This window comes from Lutra lutra, chromosome 4, assembly GCF_902655055.1.
Source record: "Lutra lutra chromosome 4, mLutLut1.2, whole genome shotgun sequence".
Lineage (NCBI taxonomy): Eukaryota > Metazoa > Chordata > Mammalia > Carnivora > Mustelidae > Lutra > Lutra lutra.
The window spans coordinates 120024155-120045476 of record NC_062281.1 but is presented as its reverse complement, the minus strand read 5'-3'; the positions used below and the strand labels follow the sequence as shown (position 1 = coordinate 120045476).

The 21322-nt window shown below is 42.0% G+C and overlaps 1 protein-coding gene across 1 annotated transcript in view; it reads right to left on the bottom strand.

Annotated features, from left to right (window-relative positions):
* The window catches only part of LOC125097361 (uncharacterized), a 65770-nt gene extending 49306 nt beyond the window's left edge, over window positions 1-16464 (bottom strand). Inside the window, exon 1 of the mRNA XM_047724916.1 lies at window positions 16196-16464. Coding sequence (XP_047580872.1) covers window positions 16196-16464 — 269 coding nt within the window. The remainder of the gene's footprint in view (window positions 1-16195) is intronic.
* Window positions 16465-21322: the final 4858 nt, after the last annotated feature.

The following is a 21322-nucleotide window of genomic DNA, read 5'->3' as shown; positions in this document are numbered from 1 at the left end:
ATCCAGGAAGAAAGTACCTAGGCAAAAAGTCTGGGCAAAGGTGACAGAGAGGAGGTGGGAGAGACAGAGATCGACCACCTGCAACCTGCTCCAAAGGGGAATGGTTCCAAGAGTGTTAAGAAATGGATTGGCAGAAGAGCACTGCTTAGAAATCCAAATTTCCCTACCAAACTGCTTCCTGGAGTAGTCCTTTAACCGCACAGTAAAACTAATTTAGCTTCCTTTCTCCTCCCCCATCCCCCATAAGGAAAAACTCAAGTGTCTTCTCCATATCTTAACCCAGTTGTTCTGACCTAAAATTAAAACACATCCCTTAGCAAGTGTTCACAGACAAGGGTGAATGTAGAAATTCTGCCTAGAAATAACGTTCTTTAGACCGAGGCTATTAACTATACAAGCTGCTTTTCTGGAACAAGATGAAAATTTCTAATAAAAGCCAAGAGTGACTGAAAGTACTACTAGTATGTTGTTTAGAGTAAAGAAAAACAAAAGAGAAACTTCAATTCCTCCAAAATTTTTATTTTCTGGTAGCTTTAAACACCTTGGCATTTTTAAGATCCAGGTGCCATTTTATCAGTAATTTAACATAAAGATTGTTAACTAACACTAAATTTTAACAGTTCTCTTTGTCTTAATGATCAGTTTATTTTCCTTAAACAAAACAGGCATTTCCTTATGCTTATTTTAAAAATCTGAATTTCTTTTCAAAACACCCCACTGCCTGCCCACCCTGACTTGTTAAGGGGTATCTAAAAACCATATACTATGCATATTACAGTCATAAAAGATTATATACAAATTCACACTTTATTATATGTTTTCAAATATCTGAATTAGATTTTAGGTTCAATATTTTCTTCCAAGGTGGGAGGGTTGTTGTCATAAAATTGGCTAACAAATAATAGTTACATCTAGGTATCTAGTAGTTTTTCTGGAATTAAGTGCATTTTCAGTGAAATAAGCCTGAACTGATGAGGCTGCTTGGCAGCAGTAAAGCTGTACAGGGAAAGAGACAGCATTGTTGCTGCAGGTAATTTTCATCCTGAACACAGTATATTTGTTTTTAAAATCTGCAGTACTTGTCCAATAGTTGCCAAGACTTCCATCTCTGCTATGGATATGCATGTGTAGAGGGTCTGTGGTTCTGAAGCAGCAAAGGACTATGTGTTGCAAATGGCTCCATTCTGGGGTTTAGGAAAAACTTGGATGCTTTGCAGTTCTATGGCTCAGAACCCCAGCCAACATGAGACCCAAAGGTAAGATCTGCAGCATCTTCTACTCTGGTGTGGACAGCAACATTCCTGACAAAGGTTTGTGGCTTAGACAGGACCCCTGGGCACAGGAGGAAAGACTGGGAAATGTCCCACCTGTAGTAATAACAGCCTCATCTTCTTGGACAGGGCAAGGAGCAAACATCACACATTTATTTCTCCCATATAAAATCAGTTGGTTCTTTTTTTTTTTAACTTCATTTTATGAAAACAACATAGAAAAAGTCAATACAAAATGGGTCTCAAACTAAATACACAGAAATCAGGAAATTCAATTTTTTGAATTAAGTGTAAATTGTTTCATACACAACACATGGCAGAATTTCTTTGCAGCGAGCAAATTCACTGAACACTGCAGATCTGCATGTAACCACAATACGGTGTGTGGCAACCACGAGTGTGACTTCCCTTTCTTTTAGTCTTAATTGCAGTATTATAGCAAATGGGGTTTCAGATCAGGCAAAATGTGATCTACCTGTAAATCCTATACAGTCTATGCCTGCTTATGTGCAACCTAAGCCTATAAGCTTATGTTTCTAAGATTAAGGGTAAATTTTAAAAGAAAATCTTTTGATGATGGCTTTCTGATATTCTTCTGGCCAGAGACTTGGGTGAGCTATATTTCTACTGTTTTGTCAGTGTTCCCAAGCTTATTAGGGCCACGAAGTTAACACAATTTAGGTCTAAGATGCTAGTAGACTTTCTGCTTGGGACCAGCATGAAGACCACATTTCCAATTTTCAAACTAATACCTGTATATTCCTGCTGCAGTGAGAGCAGTGGGCATTTAGAAAGAGCAAAAAAAAATTCTGTGGACTATGGTGGTGGAGTGGGTAACATTGTCCCATTGTCCCAGGGTGGGTGGGGGAATAATAATAATATTATTAATAATAATATTGAATCAGCTTAACTAACTGGTCTTATTTTCAATGTTTAGAGAGAAACTGCCACCCCAACTTCTTATTCTCAATTCTTGAGTTATAGAAAACAGGTCTAAACCGCTTTATAGCTGTTTTCTGGAGAGCCTGAAGGCTGAAGACATTGTTTAGATAGATTCAGACATCATACAATGTCAGTCCTTTGTGGAAGAGGAGATTCTTTCCCAACCCTGGAAACAAAATAGAATTGGAGATTTCTGGGCAGGCAGTAGAAACCTCTACACAGGGATCCTGGGGAAGAAGTTTCCAAATTTCCCCAACAGCTAATAGTCTCTACAAAACTAAGAGTGCCTGCATTTGAAAAGGGAGGATCTCCTGGGTGCTGAAAGTGCAGAATACTTGCATGGGTGTGTGGCGGGGAGGCAGTTCAGGGCCTGGTTGTTTTTTTGGACTGCAACCCTATACAGGTGGGAGAATACTTCCTGGGGATTCTCTGGTGGGTCTTGGCTACCTTACGGTACCTTCTGAATGGCTATGGAATTTCATTTAAAGGCAGGTATGTGTCTGGGTCTCCAAAGTCAACCTTTACTATGGGAGAAGAGAAATCTCCTATGGAGGAAACCAGCCTTTTGATTTTTTAAGCACATAACAATCCCCATCACCTTGTAGGCCTGAAGAGAAATTCAGCAGGGTTGCCATTTCCTACTTGCTGTACACACCACCCACCAACTTACCAAGGGTGCTGCAGTGAAGACGGGAAAATAGCAGGCAAAATAAAGGGAAGGGAATTTGAGAAATAAGTTCAAAAAATAAAGGGATAGAAAATACGACCTTAGAAGTAGAACAAATAAGTATTATTCAGCCTCTCCTTACCCTGCTCCTTCCCTCCCCTGTCTCGTGAAAATAAGCCACCAGAGTCCTCTAGAAGACTAAGTTTCTGCTCTTAAACGGCTCCTTTTCCAAGGAGGGACTAGGTCTGTTTTCTGATGTGGGGTCTCAGATGCTCTGTTATTGCAACTTAATTTTGTCATTGCTTCTTTTCAAAGATTATTTGGAATGAATTGTTTCTTTTGTTTACTATCCAACAAACGACCTCTGCTAATCTTATATTTTATTTCCCTAACATATGGAAAAGCTATTTATTCTAGCCAATCACAATAAAGTGAAGAAAACCCCATTTTATGGAAAAATATATATCACTAGTCTGTTGATCATTAAAGATATGATTACCAGTGAAAACCCTCTGAAGGTGGCACATTTATGCTTCTAGGAACAGATGGGGACACGCATTTTCCTTGCAAATACTTTTGAAATTGCTCTACTGGTAGCAGTATAAAAATGATATACAGATGCCAGGGCTGGCATGGCCAGGATGAGTGCGCCAGATTTACACAGTAAAGCCTTCACATGCAGGCTGTCAGTTTTGATTGATCTCTACTATACCTCAGGAACTTGTTGACTAGGTAGGGAAACAGTGCAAATAATTCACTGCAGCAAGTCAGATAATTCACACAACCAATCGGTCTGCTTCACTTTCTGGCTGTGACATATGAGCCTTCCCTACAAAGATGCATCATTTTCCAGCTTGAGCAATATTCAATGTCAGGGAAGGAAAAGTATTAAAGCCACACAAAAGGAGGTGGACTATCATAGGACCAGAAGTTGTTTTGGTGATGGAAGCCAGATTCAGCTCTAGTCTAAGTCCTACAAGAGTGTTCAGGCTCAATTGTCATTATCATATTGATTAAAAAAAAAAAGTTCATCATAGTGCAATTTTAGGTTTAACGGCAACGGATCGGGAAAGAGCAAAGAATTATCCCACAAAAGCACAACATTCTTACCACAGGGACGTTTCCCTGTTCCAGTTCGCTGATGGAGTTGATTAAGTTTAAATGAAGCAGACACTGGATAAAAGTAAGGGTATTGACCACTGGGCACCGCGATCCGTTCTTGAAAGGACCTGATACATGCAGAAAAGCAAGATTTGCTAAATGCTCTAATCTTCAATCAAATCTTACATCAATACAGACAAAGTTTGGTAATGAGAGATTCAATGAAGCATGCGGGAGAAAGAATTAATCCTCTTGGTCTAAACTGGCTTCAACTTTGAAGCTTGCTCCGAAGGAAAGACAGTTATCTAAATGCTAAATAAGAAACTTATTGTACTTTTCATGGCATGCTAATCTTTTGTCTATTTCATCTCTATTATGTGTATGCTCGTAGATTGCAGTTGTCATGGTGATTATATCAAGTCACCACGCTCAGGGGATGGTGGTGAGAAGCCAGGCACAGAGGTGGAAAAGACCCCCACGCAATCCACAGTATGGGGAGGGAGAAAAAAAAGGAGAAAAAGAAGTAGGCGGGCACCCGACGCTTCCTGGGCTCCTTCACACCAGGCCCCTGCATTGCTCTGGTTTGGGCCAATGCCGCTTGGGCCTTTCAATGCCTTTGCAGGCATGGTCCCCTAAGTGAAGTTAGCAGCATTTGGTAATAATGGTGGTCAGGAATCCTTCCTACCTCAAATGCCTTTCCCATAAATGTTCCCAGCTTTTAGTCCAGAGACTCCTCCCTCTTCTCACGTAGTCCTCTTCTCCCTAGTGCTGCAACCAGACAGGTGGAGAGTGTGACAGGAGAAGGAATACAGAGAGGCAAGGGTTCAGACAGTTGCCACTCACTGCCTCAGCAAAGTGGTGTAAAGGGACAGGAAGGTGAATGATAAATTCCTAACTGCCGGAGGAATGCACAGGGAGAGGACCAGTGTGTAGGGAGAGGAATGCACAGGGAGGGGAGCAACCCACAGAGCCCTGGCAGGAGGTGGAAGCTATATGGTCACCCGGTCCTGGTGACCAAAGGTGGCCCTGGGCCCTTTATGTGTTTTACAAAAGTTGCCAAATTAAGATGGGATTATAACTGCTCTAGTACTTGTCAGGGCTGAAAGGCTGGGAGCTTCAAATATGCCCCGGCAGTGTTGATGAAAAGCTTAAAAAGTAATAAAAGGGAGAAAAGAGCAGGAAAGTAACATGTATAACTCTTATTAAAGAGAAGAGCCATGGAGAGGTTGTGAACTTGAATCACTGTTTGAACTTTAATTTGTTCATTAACAGGATTTGCCCCTCACTGCGAATGTTATTACTTCCCTTTGCCGTTCAGCAAAAACTCTGGGCATAATGAAAGAGTCTGGCAAAAAGTTAAATGCCTGGTAATTAATTCATTTAATTGAAAAAAAAGGGGAAGAGAGAGAGAAGTCCCACTGCAGGAACAGAAGACAGACGGGTTGGAGGAGGTGGCAAGGCTGAAATCTGCATGGAGGCCCTCTCCAGGTCTCAGTGCCACCCACCAAGGAGAGGAGACTTGGGTCTCTGATGAGGCTCTTTCAGCAAAATTAATGACAGCAGCACCCTGAATACCCCTGTCCAATGCGATCTGCCCATGATTCAAAACCCCTGGCAGTTTTCAGCCAGGAGCTACTTTGGATGATCTGTTAGGGTGGCATGGATACCAAAAATCCAAAAATAATATATATTCCCAAAACACCTCTCATTAAAAAGTAGGGAAATGTCTTTTGCTTTCTCTCCTTCCTTCCCTTAAACAGGTTTCTTTTGTAGTCTTCAGTTTCTAAGCTGGAATGAAAAGGAGTGTCAGGAGCTGGATATAATCTGCATGTTTGCATCTTAATACTAATGAGCCTTATAACATCACGCTTTCTTTCCACCTCCACACCAAGAGATAACTTAAATAAACTCAAGAGGTGAGAAATGAAATACACTCCTTGCCCCTGCTCAGAAGCAACAGGACTAAGCCAGCTTGTTTTGCCTCTAACCTCACAGGGCCTGTGTTTTCCTTTGTCATTCATCCCCTTCCTGTGTTTGTCAACCACTGTGCACAATTCTCTTGGCCTGTGCTTCCTCCTTCCAAGGGAAGCAATCCTTGGCTATAGTTAACTACTATGACACCCCAGACACCCCAGAGCTATTAGCACCATGTTGCCCTTGCCCTGAAAGAGAGAACAGCAGAATTCATGGAATCAATGGTAGGTCAGTTATCCTTTCCTACTTAACATGTTTAAGTCCATTGAACAGTAACAGGCGCTTGCGATTTCCTCACGTTATAAAAAATTGGTGTCCATATAATCAGTGTGACTACGTTTAGAAATACAATTGTCTACCATGCATTCTCCCACTATAAAACTATTATGGGCAGAAAAAAATAAGTGAGGAGAAAATGAGAGACAATATAAATAAAACCCTTAGTATCCAAAACTATTTCCTAGGTTTGTGTCTTTAATTAAATCACTTCTAAATCCCAGGGAAAGGACAGAATTTTCTCATGCAAATCACAATGTCACCAAATGAAGTCATCAAAATTACCATTTTGCTAGCACCATCCTCCCCATTTAACCCAATGCCACTACAATCCTACCCTTAAACTTCATATGGCTACTGATGATATGTACTTACGCTTTCCTGGAAACCAGTGAAAGGCACACACTCATCTTCATTAACAGAAAAGGGAAAGGAGATCTTTTAAAGGGCTATTATTTGAGCTGAATCAAGTTCTAGGGGTTATTTAACATTAAAGTTACTTCCCAGCTTTTACAGTCCCTGAATATTGACTGAGTTATATTTTCCAAAGTTATGGGTCTATACTAATTTTATTATGGGCAACTGACATTAAATATTAGGAGTCTACACACAAAACAAAACGCTCTCTACCTCCACACTGTTTAGTCCTTAGTTCCTTCTAAGAAAGAAACTTTTTAAAAAAAGTTTTAAAAAGTTTATTTTTTTATTTATTTGAGAGAAAGAGAGAAAGAGCACAAGCAGAGGGAGAAGCAGTCCCCCTGCCAAGCAGGAAGCCTGATGATGCAGACCTCAATTCCAGGACCCTGGGATCATGACCTGAGCCAAAGGCTAATGCTTAACTATCTGAGCCACCCAGGCGCCCCTGAAAGAAACTTTAAAGAGACCACATCGACCACATCTGATCACCCTTTCACTATCCCTAATCTATAACCCTGTCACCTTACATGCACAAAATGAGTTTCATCCTTCCTCCAAAATAGCTTTCAGAATGCCTTAATTTTAACTACCATAACTCCTACTTCACTGGAAAGCCCTTGATAGCTCTCATAGCCTCCAACAACCCCAGCTCCTTAAATTGGCCTTTAAACCTCTTCTCCACTCTAACTGGACATTTCTTGTTTGTTTCCCACTACTAGCCTGCACAAGGCAAGACAGCTCTTCAGACACACAGCCCTCCAATTGTCCTCTGAAAATACCATACGGATTATCTTCATTTTATTGAACACTTCTGAGGTGCCAGGGACCACGGTAGGCCTTACAAACATCATCATATGTAATCTCTTCAACTAAATGAGATATGATTATACCCATTTTAAGGTTGTTAAAACCGAGACTAAAGAAGTTAAGATACTTGTCCAACCAAAATCTCACAGCAGAGATAGGATTCTGTTCTTTTCTATCTGGCACAACAGCTGGCTTACTTTCCACTCTGGCATACTCCCACTCCTACTGTAGTGTGTGTTCTGATCACTGCTTCTTCCTGCCATCTAGGATGCCTCAGCTGCACCATGTATATCTGAACCCCATCCAGACTATAAATCCCAGAGAGAAATTCCCACCTCTATCTTGAAATCTTTCATCATCATCCTAGTCCTTGACGGACTGCTGAACTCTTCATTATCTGCAGCACTTACATGTCACGCCTATTCTCTGCCCTGTATGGTCTTGTCAGTTTTATTTTACTCAGTTCCTTCCAACCACAGTGTAAGCTCCTTAAAAATGGAAATTTCTTTATACTCTTTCCTCACTCTCCAGCCTAATAAGATAGCTCCATTTGCTGAGCACACGTGCCAGGTACAACAATCCTAAAAAACAGAATCTATTGTCATTTTGCAGATAAAGAAACCAAGGCTCAGGGAGATTAAGACACTTGCCCAAGCCACTTAGCAAGTAAGTAGTAGATGTGATACTGAAATACAGACTGTCTGAATCAAACGCCCCAATATACTATACTGACTCAAATACACTGTGCCTCACAGAATGTGAATTTATGAAGCATCACTGTGTGGAAGATATTCAACAAACCTCCAGAAAACATCCCTCTAACCAATGACTTCAGACAAGGGGCACCATTTTTACTCTTTAGTAGGGCAGATTCTGAAACTCAACAGAAAAAAAGATGAGTGTATACCACCCCATAATATCCCAGACCACCCTTCCCATTCTCCCATCCCCTCTTGAAGCCATGCCCCATGTTGGTGGGAGCCAATGATGCTGCCTGTATCTGTACTGGTGTTTCTGTGAGATTGAGAGGCAAACTGTTCTTTCCCCAGCAGTCTTGGTAACTTTGAAATACAAAGAGGAAAGTAGGAACAACTAAAAGATATGAGTGTTAATTTTTTTAGGCCTGCAAGGGATTGGGGAGGAAGTTTTGCTATCTCTGCAGCAAAAATGGATTGCTGCTGTGGAAAGAATAACAATTGCTGAAAAATGTCCACAGCTGACCAATTAAGCCAATATATGGAACTTCAGCCAGCTTCTGTTCTCCCCTAAGACATGAAGGTAGCAATGGGAATTAATGAAATCTCTGAGAAGAAATTCTGAGAGCACAAGAATCAAGAAAGTTTGGCTACTTTTCCCCACATGCAGAGCTTGCCTTCAGTGCCAATGCTGAATATCTGGACTTGATAGTATTAAGCAAGCTGGCAGGTTTCTTTATACTCAACAGGTCCTTAGGAAGCATTTTTTTTTAAAGATATATTTATTCTAGAGAGAGAATGCACATTTATGAGTGGGAGGAGGGCAGAGAGAGAGGGAGGGGGAAGAGAGAGAACTCAAGCAGACTCCTGCTGAGCACAGAGCCCAATGCGGGGCTCCATGAGGGGCTCAACACAGGACTCAATCTCATGACCCTGAGATCATGACCTGAGACAAAGGCAAGAGTCAGATGCTTCATCAACTGAGTTACCCAGGCATCCCTTTAGGAAGCAACTTTTTATTTTTTATTTTTTAAAGATTATTCATTTATTTATTTATTAGACAGAGATCACAAGTAGGCAGAGAGGCAGGCAGAGAGAGAGGGGGAAGCAGGCTCCCTGTTGAGCAGAGAGCCCAATGTGGGGCTCGATCCCAGGACCCTGGGATCATGACCTGAGCCGAAGGCAGAGTTTAACCCACTGAGCCACCCAGGCACCCCAGGAAGGAATTTTTTTAAATATCTTGCAGGGGGACCCCTGGGTGGCTCTGTCAGTTAAGCATCTACCTTTGGCTCAGGTCATGATCTCAGTGTCCTGGGATTGAACTTCTCAGTGGGGAGCCTGCTTCTCTCTGCCTGCCATTCCCCCTGCTTGTGCTCTCTCTCTCTCTCTCTGACAAATAAATAAATGAAATCTTTAAAAAAAAAAATCTCTTGCAGGATACCTGGGTGGTTCACTTTGTTCAGCATCTGACTCTTGATTTTGGCTCAGGTCACCATCTCAGGGTCATGAGATCAGGCCCCACGTTGGGTTCCAAGCTAGGTATAATGTCTGCTTAAGATTCTCTCTCCCTGGGGTGCCTGGGTGGCTCAGTGGGTTAAAGCCTCTGCCTTCAGCTCGGGTCATGATCTCTGGGGTCCTGGGATCGAGCCCCGCATTGAGCTCTCTGCTCTGCGGGGAGCCTGCTTCCTCCTCCTCTCTCTCTGCCTGCCTCTCTGCCTACTTGTGATCTCTGTCAAATAAATAAATAAAATCTTTTAAAAAAAAAGATTCTCTCTCCCTCTCCCCTCTTCCCCCTATGTGTGCAGTCTCTCTCAAATAAATAAATAAATAAATAAATAAATAAATAAATAAATCTCTTGCAGAAGAGAATACTCTGGTAACAGAATACTACTTCTGATGAATCTGAGTAAGGAGGAATAATGACTGCATTATTCACTCATCTCTAGTACCCATGCTAAAACTACTGTACTCTCCCACATTCCCAAAGGCCAGGTTTCCATCTTCATTTATATTTTGGTTTAAATATCTTTACGGCTCAAGGTCTATGACCCTTACCTTTACCTACAAAACCTGTGTAGTGGCACACAAAATTCTGTACCTGCACAGTACTTAATAAATCAAGTCCTTCCATTTACTCCATCTCAGATGAGGCTCAAAACTACACCCAGGGGGTATTACTAGGATACACATTATGTTTATAAGGAAACTAAAATTTTCTTCAAGTAACACAATTGGTACACGGTAAACCTGGTCCCCACTTCTGGCCTAGGATTCTACCACATGATACTTCCAGTACTCAGGGCAATTTCCCCCCTTTTCTATATTCTTGATCCACATGTAAACTTTGTAAATCTAAAACCAAGAGTCCATCTCTATGAAAGAGATGGACTTCAAACTACACCAACCATACTTAATTCTATTACAACTACCTGGGGCCATACTAAAAGCCCCCTACTCCAGTCTTGAAGCTATAAACACTATAGGCAAGAATTTAGTAGACTCAACATAAGAAATATTTGGAAGGTTCTTAATCTATAGAAGATGAGCAGACATGATGGTTATGCTATCCATTTAAAAAAAAGGTTAACATCATGTCACCTGTTTTTCCACAACTATCATATATATTTAGGGTATAGTCCTTGTACTTATAAGATTAGGGGCTGTTTTGTCTACCTAATGGACAAACAATCCAGAGTGTACCCAGAAAATATCTGGAATTGGATCTGTCCACCTTGTTGACTGACCTTTTAGTTTGGAATGTAACCCTGGTATCCAGGACCCAGCAGGTCCCCTTCCCCAATTTCTGGGCAATATCCAAGCTCATTAAAGCAGACAGAACTCAAATTTCCAGGCCTTATAAATGGCTGAAATAAGGACATTCTTTTTGTGTCAGCTCAAGCTTGGTTAATCTCCATATCCAATCTAACTCTGGGGTGAAAGAGAGGAACACATTTGTTGCTTTGGGACTGTTGCTCTATTTTTTTTTTTTTTTTTTTTTTAATCTGCTGGCTGACCTTCCCTATGTAAGTGCACCAGCATTTGTAACATTCAGTTTAAACAGAAAAGCTCTTTCGTCTTTGTACCCTGGCCTTGAACTCTTGTCATTATGGTCTGGATGCCTGCTAATCACTAATGATCCTGTGGATCTTTTATATAATACTGAGGTATTAGAACTGAACTGGTATAAAAATTCCTACTCAGCTAATTACATTCTTTCTGCTTTTCTTGGTTTTCCATATAGTCTCAGCTGGAGTTGAATCTGAACTAGTCCCTCAGATTTTAAAAATTGTTTGCTGGTGGTTTTTGGAAAGCACTTATAAACTCTTCCCTCAAATGAATTCAACTAATTATAATTCAAAAGCCCCATGACCTAGCTCTTACCCTCTCTCTCTTTCTCTTTTCCTTATCTTTCTATTCCCTTTCCCATATTCTGGTCTTGAACATCATGTTTAAATGCACTGGGTAAGGAGTTTCATGATTCTGTATTTTGATAGTATATTGTTAACTTACAGCAGTATACAGTGGTTCTAGGACACATCTACTTTGGGGTCTATGTTCACAACCAACTACTAAAAATGACAAGGGTTTCAACCCCAAAGTTACATTTAACCTATAGTCTAAGGATCGCTTAATTTTTTTGTTAATGGTAAATGCCTTGCTCACAAAATAGAATACAGGTGAAATTTGGTTTCTTAACTGAGTAAGATTCTTTTATATTTCAAGGAGTATGGAGCACCAATTCTGTAGAATTAGGGCAATCCTGATTTTAGCCTGACATCTTGAATTTTTCCTAGCCATTTCCACATTCTAGAACTTAACAGCTTTTGTAATCATAACAGCAAAACTGAACTCTCATAAAATTCAGATCAACCAAATTCTCAACACAACTTTCTGAATATGGCTGTATACACTGTACTATAAGTAACTGTTAAATTAAAAATTCGTTGACGATCAAAGAGAATGTATAGCTCCAAATGAGCCTTTTTCTTAGCAGTTACTTTTATTCCAATGGTGCTGCCATTATTCAAACTATGTTTACATAATGTCTTTAGAACTAGTTTAAAAGCTGCTAAAGAAAGCCATCTAATTGTCTTTCTGATTGTTTTGACCCCAAATTATATTACCCTGACTTGATCACCCCCGCCCCTTACTTTTCAGGGCATTGAAGGTCTTTTTTTTTTTTTTTTTTTTAGATTTTATCTATTTATTTGACAGAGAGAAAGAGCACGTGTCCAAGCACAAGCAGGGGGAGATGCAGAAGGAGAGGGAGGCAGGCTCCCCACTAAGCAAGGACCCCCAATGCAGGACTCAGTCCCAGGACCCTGGGATCATGACCCAAGCAGCAGGCAGATCCTTAACCAACTGAGCCACCCAGGCACCCTGGGTACTGAAGGTCTTTAAAGGAAGATGACTTACCACTTCCTAGGCTTTTTAACAAGATGTGCTGTGAGTTTTGAAAAAAGTGACTAATGAAGAGCTCCAAGATAGATTCGATTAATAGCAGCAATGAACACATCATTAGAATAAATGACAGACTTCCAAGATGACTAGCTAAATAAAAACTCACTAAAATATATACGTAAGTCCTGGTATGTTTGACTATATCAATTTATATTCATATGTTGGTTACATAGTTTCAGTCCTACAGCACCTTTTTAGAGTTAAAGATAAAATTATTCTTTTTTTTTTAAAAAGATTTTATTTATTTATTTGACAGAGATCACAAGTAGGCAGAGAGGCAGGCAGAAAGAGAGGGGGAAGCGGGCTACCAAGCAGAGAACCAGATGCGGGGCTCAATTCCAGGACCCTGGGATCATGACCTGAGCCAAAGGCAGAGGCTTTAACCCACTGAGCCACCCAGGCGCCCCAAAGATAAAATTATTCTTAACATCTTCTATTACTGTACTTCACAAAATTTTACATTCTTTAGGTGCATCTTACATATTTCACACAAAAAATAGTCTTGATATTCAAGGATCTAGGCATTGTTCAAAACTATTTCAAGTGTTATCCACAAGAACATTAAAACTACAAATAATTAGGATAAGCATATTGGGTATTTTTCTATTTCTATTAAATCAAGGAAAATGAATTTTTTTTTAAAGATTTATTTATTTATTTATTTATTTGACAGACAGAGATCACAAGTAGGCAGAGAGGCAGGCAGAGAGAGAGAGAGAGAGAGAGAGAGATTGGGAAGCAGGCTCCCTGCTGAGCAGAGAGCCCGATGCGGGCCTCGATCCCAGGACCCTGAGATCATGACCTGAGCCGAAGGCAGCGGCTTAACCCACTGAGCCACCCAGGCGCCCGGAAAATGAATTTTTTATAAGATTTTATTTATTATGAGAGACAGCATGAGGGAACACAGCAGGGAGAGTGGGAGGGGAGGAGAAGCAGGCTTCCCACTGAGCAAGGAGCCCAATGTGGGGCTCAATCCCAGGACCCTGGGATCATGACCTGAGCCAAAGCGAGCCACCCAGGTGTCCCATGAAATTTTAACCAGGTGTGCTTGTGACTTGTGACTACTTGAGATATTTTTTGTTTGCTTGACTTAACTGTAGGCAGTTCTTTCTTTAGGTTGTATGGAAAGGGGTATGTGGTTTTGATATATTTTTAAAGATTTTATTTATTTATTTGACAGACAGACAGAGAGATCACAAGTAGACAGAGAAGCAGGCAGAGAGAGAGAGGAAAGCAGGCTCCCTGCTGAGCAGAGAGCCCAATTTGGGGCTTGATCTCAGGACCCTGAGCCCAAGGCAGAGGCTTAACCCAAAGAGCCACCCAGTTGCCCCTGTGGTTTTGATTTTTACTAAAAATATAAGGACTTCATTCACATAAAACCAGTCAGTCCAGCACACCATGTAAGGAGCCAGACCTTTTAGGGAAAACTATACATTCTAAAATAATTAAAAAGAGTATCGTAAGCCCATTCAATGATGCAAATCCTTTAAACTTTGTTTTTAAAGTCTTAAGGAGAAAAAACAAAACAAAGCACATGGCACTATGTGGGAATAGGGCACAAGCTGGAGAAAACTCTTAACTTCTAATTTTTCCTTGATTTACTACTTGAGAGTAATCAGTCCTATTTTTCTTTTGTATACATGAAAGGCCATACTTTTAAACTCTTTCATATACTCCTTGAATTTCTTGGAGCCAAGAGAAGATTCACATAGCCTAGTTACACTTCAACAATTAAGTATTAGTTGCCTATGGGCATCCTGTTCAATGGCTAAGGGAAATGGAGGACCTATAACAAATAATGAATAAATACTTATTGAATTAATGAATGAAGGAAAAGAAAATCATATCTTGGACCAAAACATGTGGAGTCCACTGTAAAAGTGACTCCTACAGGATTTGGTCCATGTAAATACAGTTTGCATTATATAGTATCAAGCCTAAAGCATTTGGTTAGATTTGGATCACTTTCAGATTTCAGAATTCATGCCGTATTCTGGACCCTAACAATACTTTTGAACCTAATCACTTATTTTAAGTGACTCCTTATATAATCAGAGTCTTTAATACCCAAGAGTAATACCCAAGTAGTCACCAAAACTGGAATGTTTACCTGACTTCCATACCTGAAATAAACTGATGAATTCACACACCCAGCACTTATGCCAAAAACATACAGTCTCTCATTTAAGCTAGCAGATGATTTTCTTTCACAACAAAAGTATAAACACAACTAGTTTCCTCACTTTTCCAATCATTCCAGTTTTAGAAGATGTTTAGTTTCCTAAATAGGGCCTTCTCACTGACTATTTGGTAGGACAAAACATCTTTGTTCCTTGGTTTATATGATAGAATGGGAATAAGACAAGGCCCTCCTCCTTCCTGGGGGGACTTCTGTGAGTATATTGATAAATACCTACAAAAATGATAAATGCTACTACCTCTTTCAGCATTTTGAAAGATGTCAACCAAACACAAAATATTTTTGGTGTGTGAATTAAAATGCCTCTTACTGATGGTCTCAGAGGTTTCCTGGTAAGAGAGCGTGTCAAAAACGGGCTTATATATTATCCGTCCTCCAGAACGCACTGACATCACACTTCATAATAGCTTGGTATGATGACTGCTGTCAAAATCGCCTGCATGGAAACATCCGTGCCCTAGATTGACATAATGTATTAGGGTGACAGAGGACTAAACAACTAAGAACGCCGCGCGAAGCCCCGACTCTGAGCACTTGGGATAGAGGGGTGTGTTATGTGTGAGCTGAAGGGCCTCGACCCTTCTTGTGTTTTAACTTCGGAGGAGCATGAAAGTTGCCAGGGGCGTCTTGTGGGCGGGGAGGGGAGACCAGAAACGCAAATGCCTGCGACAGGAATAGGAAACTCCCCTCCACCCCCCCAAATTCGAAACCCATCCAGGGCTGGGGCTTTGGGTCTCCCTTTTTCATGACCGCCACACAACGGCACACACTTTGCTGGGAAATGAAAACAAGATGAGGGTCTGGGGGAGCGACACGCTCCAGATCCGCCTGAGGGGCGGAGAGGATCCGGTCACTTAAGCTTTCCGGCCGCCGCTCTCGCCGCGTCCCCCGGGGCGCGACCCGCCGCCGGAGCTCCAGACGTGGAGAATGGGAGACCCCGGCACGGCCTCGGATCACCAACAGGACGGACCCGCGCTCTCCTTGCCCTTCCCTGGGGTTTGCGGTAGGCAAGGCCCACCCACCCCCCACGCCAAGCCTGGGTCTGTCACAAGCCCTCCTCCCCAACTGCGGCGTGAGAAGCAGAGGTACCCGAGCCGCGGACCCCAACTGCACACAAAGCCCTCAACGGGGCCGCGGCGACTGCAAGCCTCGCTAATCCTGCTCCCGGTGCTCAGAGAGCAGCGTCCCGCGCTACCATGTCTCCCCCTACCCCCGCCCGGGGAAGCCCGGCTGAGGGGAAGCGACAAGCCGGAGGAGAAGCGGAAGCCCTGCGCATGTGAGCCCCCCGGCCCCAAGCAGGGCCCTCGGCCCGGGGGACACTCTCACCTCAAAAGAACAGGCGCTGCTGCCTGCGGGGGGAGGAGAGCGGGTGGGGAATACTTACACCGGGTTCGGGCCGCACAGGGACCTCGTCGGGAAGGACGCGCGGGTTGGAGTGCGGAACCCTAGCGGCTTGCGGCCGCGCCGCCGCCTCAGAAGGGAGGCCTCTACTGTCCGGCCTCGGACCTGCAGCTGCCGGGCGCGGGCGCGCGCGCGCCACAGCCAGCTCCGCCCCATCCCGCCGGCCTCCTCCTCCTCCTCCCACTCCCACCCCTCCTCTCCGCCCCTCCGGGTGCGATCTGCGCTCTCCCGGAGACGTACGCGAAGCGACATGGAAAACCTTCCACCAAAATGAGCTGTGATATCCTTTTGATGGCTATAATTTATTCCAAATCGTCCCTGGACTGAAACGATCAATTAGCAGCCCGAAACGCACTGTGAAGTAAATTGTCACACTCTCTATTACAGGATGGTTATCATATATTTATAAGGTGTGTTTTCTGCAATCAGAACCAACAAGGTGTTGAGCGATCAGTCATAAACGCACTTCTTCAAAAAGAGGGGAGAGAAGCTCTAGCATTGTGTGGCGAGGAAGAAAATCTTATGACAGTTATTACCTCTCCCACCCCTGCCCGCGGTGATATTTCCTCTTGGCATCTAGGAAGTGCAGTGAGGCAAAAGTCCTGCACCCACTCTCCAGGCCACTCGTGTGACCCTGGGAATAGGGTTCCTGTGAACAACAGAGAGACAGCCCCAAGAGCCGTGGTTTCCTCAGAGATGAGGCATAAGAATCGCTCACTCTTTCTCCGTCTCTGTTTTTACTGTTTTTAGTCTCGTCCACTCTCATCTTACTCTTCCCTTCTAAGCTTCTAGCAGAATGTATGGATTCTATACTTAATCTTAAGTGCCTTTTCTTTCTCTCTCTGATATTTAGTAGTTATGAACTGTAGAGATTATGCCATGGTGATATAAAGTTTACCCACGGTGACAACTCCTCATTCTAAATTGTAATCTCTCTGCCAGAACGCACTAATTCTGAGAAAGTCATAAGATATTCTCGTTCAGTCTCATAGACTGTCCTGACCAAGCTATGGAGACGTTGTTATTTTCCTTATAGTCATCCTTAATGACTATACATGGATATACATCCAGAATTTCTGAGTTTCCTGTAACAAGTTACCATCTTATTATCATTCACCAACCACCTATCATTTTTTAGAAGGATTCTGGTTTGTATTCAGTTTTTCCTTTTGCCTGAAAACCCTAACTCTAAAGCCCAACCTACTCAATTATTGTGAGAAAAATTTAGCAGCCAGAAGTATGCCTCTGTGGGCAATAAAGTGACATCTATGAAGAGTGAGTCACAAGGTTGAGTAATCGCTCAACCTTGTATTTCCACATTCTTCTTAGGTTAACTGTCCCCATGATTTCTGAATGGCAGGCTTGCCTGCAATGCTAACCTCTGAAGAATGGACAGAAAGGAAATCTGGTTGGGCATTTGAGTTGTAAAAGTAGCTGTTGCCACTGGGTTCTCCCAGCGTAAGTGGAGCAAGATGTTCCTCTCTTAGAAAGCAAAGGAGGGGTGCCTGGGTGGCTTCGTGGGTTAAGCCTCTGCGTTTGGCTCGGGTCATGATCCCAGGGTCCTGGGATTGAGCCCTGCATCCTCTCTGCTCAGCAGGGAGCCTGCTTCTCCGTCTTTCTGTTTGTCTCTCTGCCTACTTGTGGTTTCTGTGTCAAATAAATAAAAAATCTTAAAAAAAAAAAAAAAAAAGCAAAGGAGCCAAGGACCCTTGCCACATTTGAGTTAGTAAAGAGTATAGTAGGGGCGCCTGGGTGGCTCAGTGGGTTAAAGCCTCTGCCTTCGGCTCAGGTCATGATCTCAGGGTCCTGGGATAGAGCCCCCCCCTCCCACCCCCCCACCCCCGCATTGGGCTCTCTACTCAGCGGGGAGCCTGCTTCCTCCTCTCTCTCTTTGCCTACTTGTGATCTCTGTCTGTCAAATAAAAAGAGCCAGACCCAGCACCTTCACTTTGTAGCTTCTAAAGTCACTGATTTAATTTTCATTTAAATACTCTGGTTTCTCTTCAGATCGCATAAATCTTTCGCCTTTTAATTTTCATTTAATAGCTAATATTTATTGAGCACTTACTCTGTGCCAGGCATTGTGCTTTAAATTATATGTATTATCTTATTTAATCCAATCAACAAACTTATGGGGGAAATTTCCTCATTTTGCCAATAAGAAAACTGAGATTTGGCAAACTTAAGTAACTTCTCCAAGGACATACTCCTAGTAAGTGATGATCTCAAACCCAGGTCAGTCTCCAGCACCCATGCTCTTCACCCCAATAACATCATACCTCAAAAATTTAAGATTTTGACTTTTAAAGATTTTCCACCAAAAATATTTTACAGGAGCTGAGGACAGAATGAAAGTGGTGAATTCTGGGAGAAGAATGAAAGAACAGCTGCTTGCAAAGGAAAGACACAATAGATACATATACCCTGACTGGATAGGTTACCCCTTTTTCTGTTCTATCCTTCCTACATCCCATGATTTCTTTTTCAGAGTTATCACCTGCCATCTGGTGTCTAGCCAAAGAGACCTTACCCAAGGTCAGTGAGGACTGCTAGGCTTGGGATGGGGGTGGGGTGGGGGGTAATGGAGATAAACATACCCCAGAAGAATCACAGCACCATGGGGAGGAGACCTAAGTGGGAGCCAGAGTTGGCCAGAGGACCTTGTCCCAGATCCCCAGCTCTGAGAATGAAATGTTGCTTCCTAATGGACTTTAAATTACCAACATCGCTAAACTCTCTCTTAATAGACTTATAAAGATGTGCTTGCTACCTTTTTCCCCCTTCATGTAGAATTTGTAATCAAGAGCCCAATTTTGTCATTTGGAAATACTAATTATCTAATCACGCCATGATGCATAACGTACTTGTCTGCCCAATTAGCTAGGACAATTATTAAAATTCAGAGGCCTAATTATGTCTCAATTTAATGCTGGCAAACTTGCATACAGAGCAGTAATTAAAATCCTCTCTTTCCCTCTGCCTTTAGGGCAGGGGATGATTAGGCCCTGTCAGGGGGTGTACTGAACCAAACCAGTGAAGCGTATTGTGCAACATGACCCTGCATTGTTAAGTGTGTCAACATATTAACCTGAATTCCCTTCAGCCCCTACATAATCACATTTGGTGGAGGAATAAAGGAGCTAAAACATGAAGCATTTTATTAAAAAAACATAAATTCTTTTTAATTAATGCTATGAGACTTCTGATGAATTTCATGCTTTCAAGTGCTGGAAGACATAAGACTGGTTCATCTAATTACTAGCAAATTTGCTCTTGTTAAAACTACTTTTTTTTTTACTCATTTAAAGAAACTGATTTTTTTTTTTTCGTGGTATAATAAAAAAAGAAAAGCCTAGCTAGTTGGCTTCCAGTAATACAGTTACCAGTTTTGTTTGATGATAGAACACAAGTGAATGTTGACTTCCAAAAGAATCAAACCCAAGACTGGAGGGATTTTTAAAAAGGCTAGAATTTAATACTTGAAAGATGTTAATAAAAGTGAAACATTAAAAATCATAATATTGAAACAAATTCAAAATATTTATCTTTTGAGCTTAAAAGTTTGATGTCTGAAATAAAACCAGCATGAGGAGACCAGAGCACTGCACAAATTCCCATTGCTTCAGAAATCCTGCAGCACGCAGGAATTTGACAGTGTGTGTCTACTCTGCTAGCATCTCAATCCTCTTCTCTATGTACTAAGGAGAGCCACCAAACCCAGTAAGACTTCAGAGCTGCCTTCTAAATTTTGGCTTTCACTCATGATGGAATATGTGATATATTATTCATGTGTCCAACTAAAAAATGAAAGCATTCTGTCTAGACCAAAAATGAATTATTCTGGAGAAAGGAGGACTTCTTTCCATTGCTTCTAAACTTCTTGCTGCATGGATAGTTTCTAGAGAGCAAGAAACACAAGAACACACACACATATATAGTCACTTGGTTGGACAGAGATTACTCTCAATTGATTTCATTTTGAATCGCATGACAACCTTGTGACACAGTAGGTAAGGCAAGCCAGTCTCCATTTTATTAATTTGGGGGCACTTATTAGTACTTATTGAAGATGACCACTCTATACCCCAAGGTAGGGCAGGTAGAACTCTGTTCCCCTTGCTTGCTGTTCATGGCCTCACATAAGGGACTGTGAATGAGACACCAATGCAGAGATTTTTGATTTAGTAAAATATCTCAAGTTGAGATCAAAGTAGAGATAGTATGATAAATAATGATGGAAAAGGGAGTCTATATATCAACACTGCAGGACCTTCTGTCCTTCAGTCAATACTTATATTAGTCATATCCGATTATATTTGGTGACTTTGGCCCATTTATGTCTTTTAAATTTTTATATTTTTATATATTTTATATGTATGATTACATCTGAGTTGGTGGTAGTAAAAGCAGAGTTCCTTCCTCCTACTCTTACTCTGGGTACAATGTGGGACAGAAGATGGTGTTTAGGGAAAACTCTGGCTGGTACAGGCCCTCTTACTAACAAAGACAGGGACCACAGGATAGTCTCTACAGGAGATGGTTGGCTGGAGGAGGTAGGACAGGCCCTTTGGCATTTGTGGTATAAAACGAGGGGGTAGGCCCTCCCCCAAGCCTCCCACAGAGTGTGTGTGCCCCATGTCTTGAAAATGGCCTTGCTCTGAGTCTCTTTGGATGGTGAACTAAAGTGCAAATCTGTGTTCTGACTTGTTCCTGTGGCTGTCAGCATGTTTTCCTCTTGTCAGCAGCAATTGACTGGTCAGGCTCACCCCTGTACAGCAATTGTAACAGCTCATTGACAGGCTAGTGACCCAGCTGGACCTGATAATGGAAAACTATTGATTTTTGTAGGCTCTACGAATCTAAAATGAACGACCGATGTAATGTCATCAATTGTCTCGGACTCTGATAACCCAAGGGAAAAAGTTTCAGGGATTGCTTGTATTTCCTGACAATAGTGTTTCAAAATCTCACCAGATATATGTAAGAAGCACATTTCCTGGGTGTTTTCTGTAAATGACCCCAATTAGGTAGGGCTTCAATACCTAGCTTTGCATGTTAAATAAAGTGGGAGTTAGCATTGCCAAATTAGAACCTGATAAGACTATTTAGA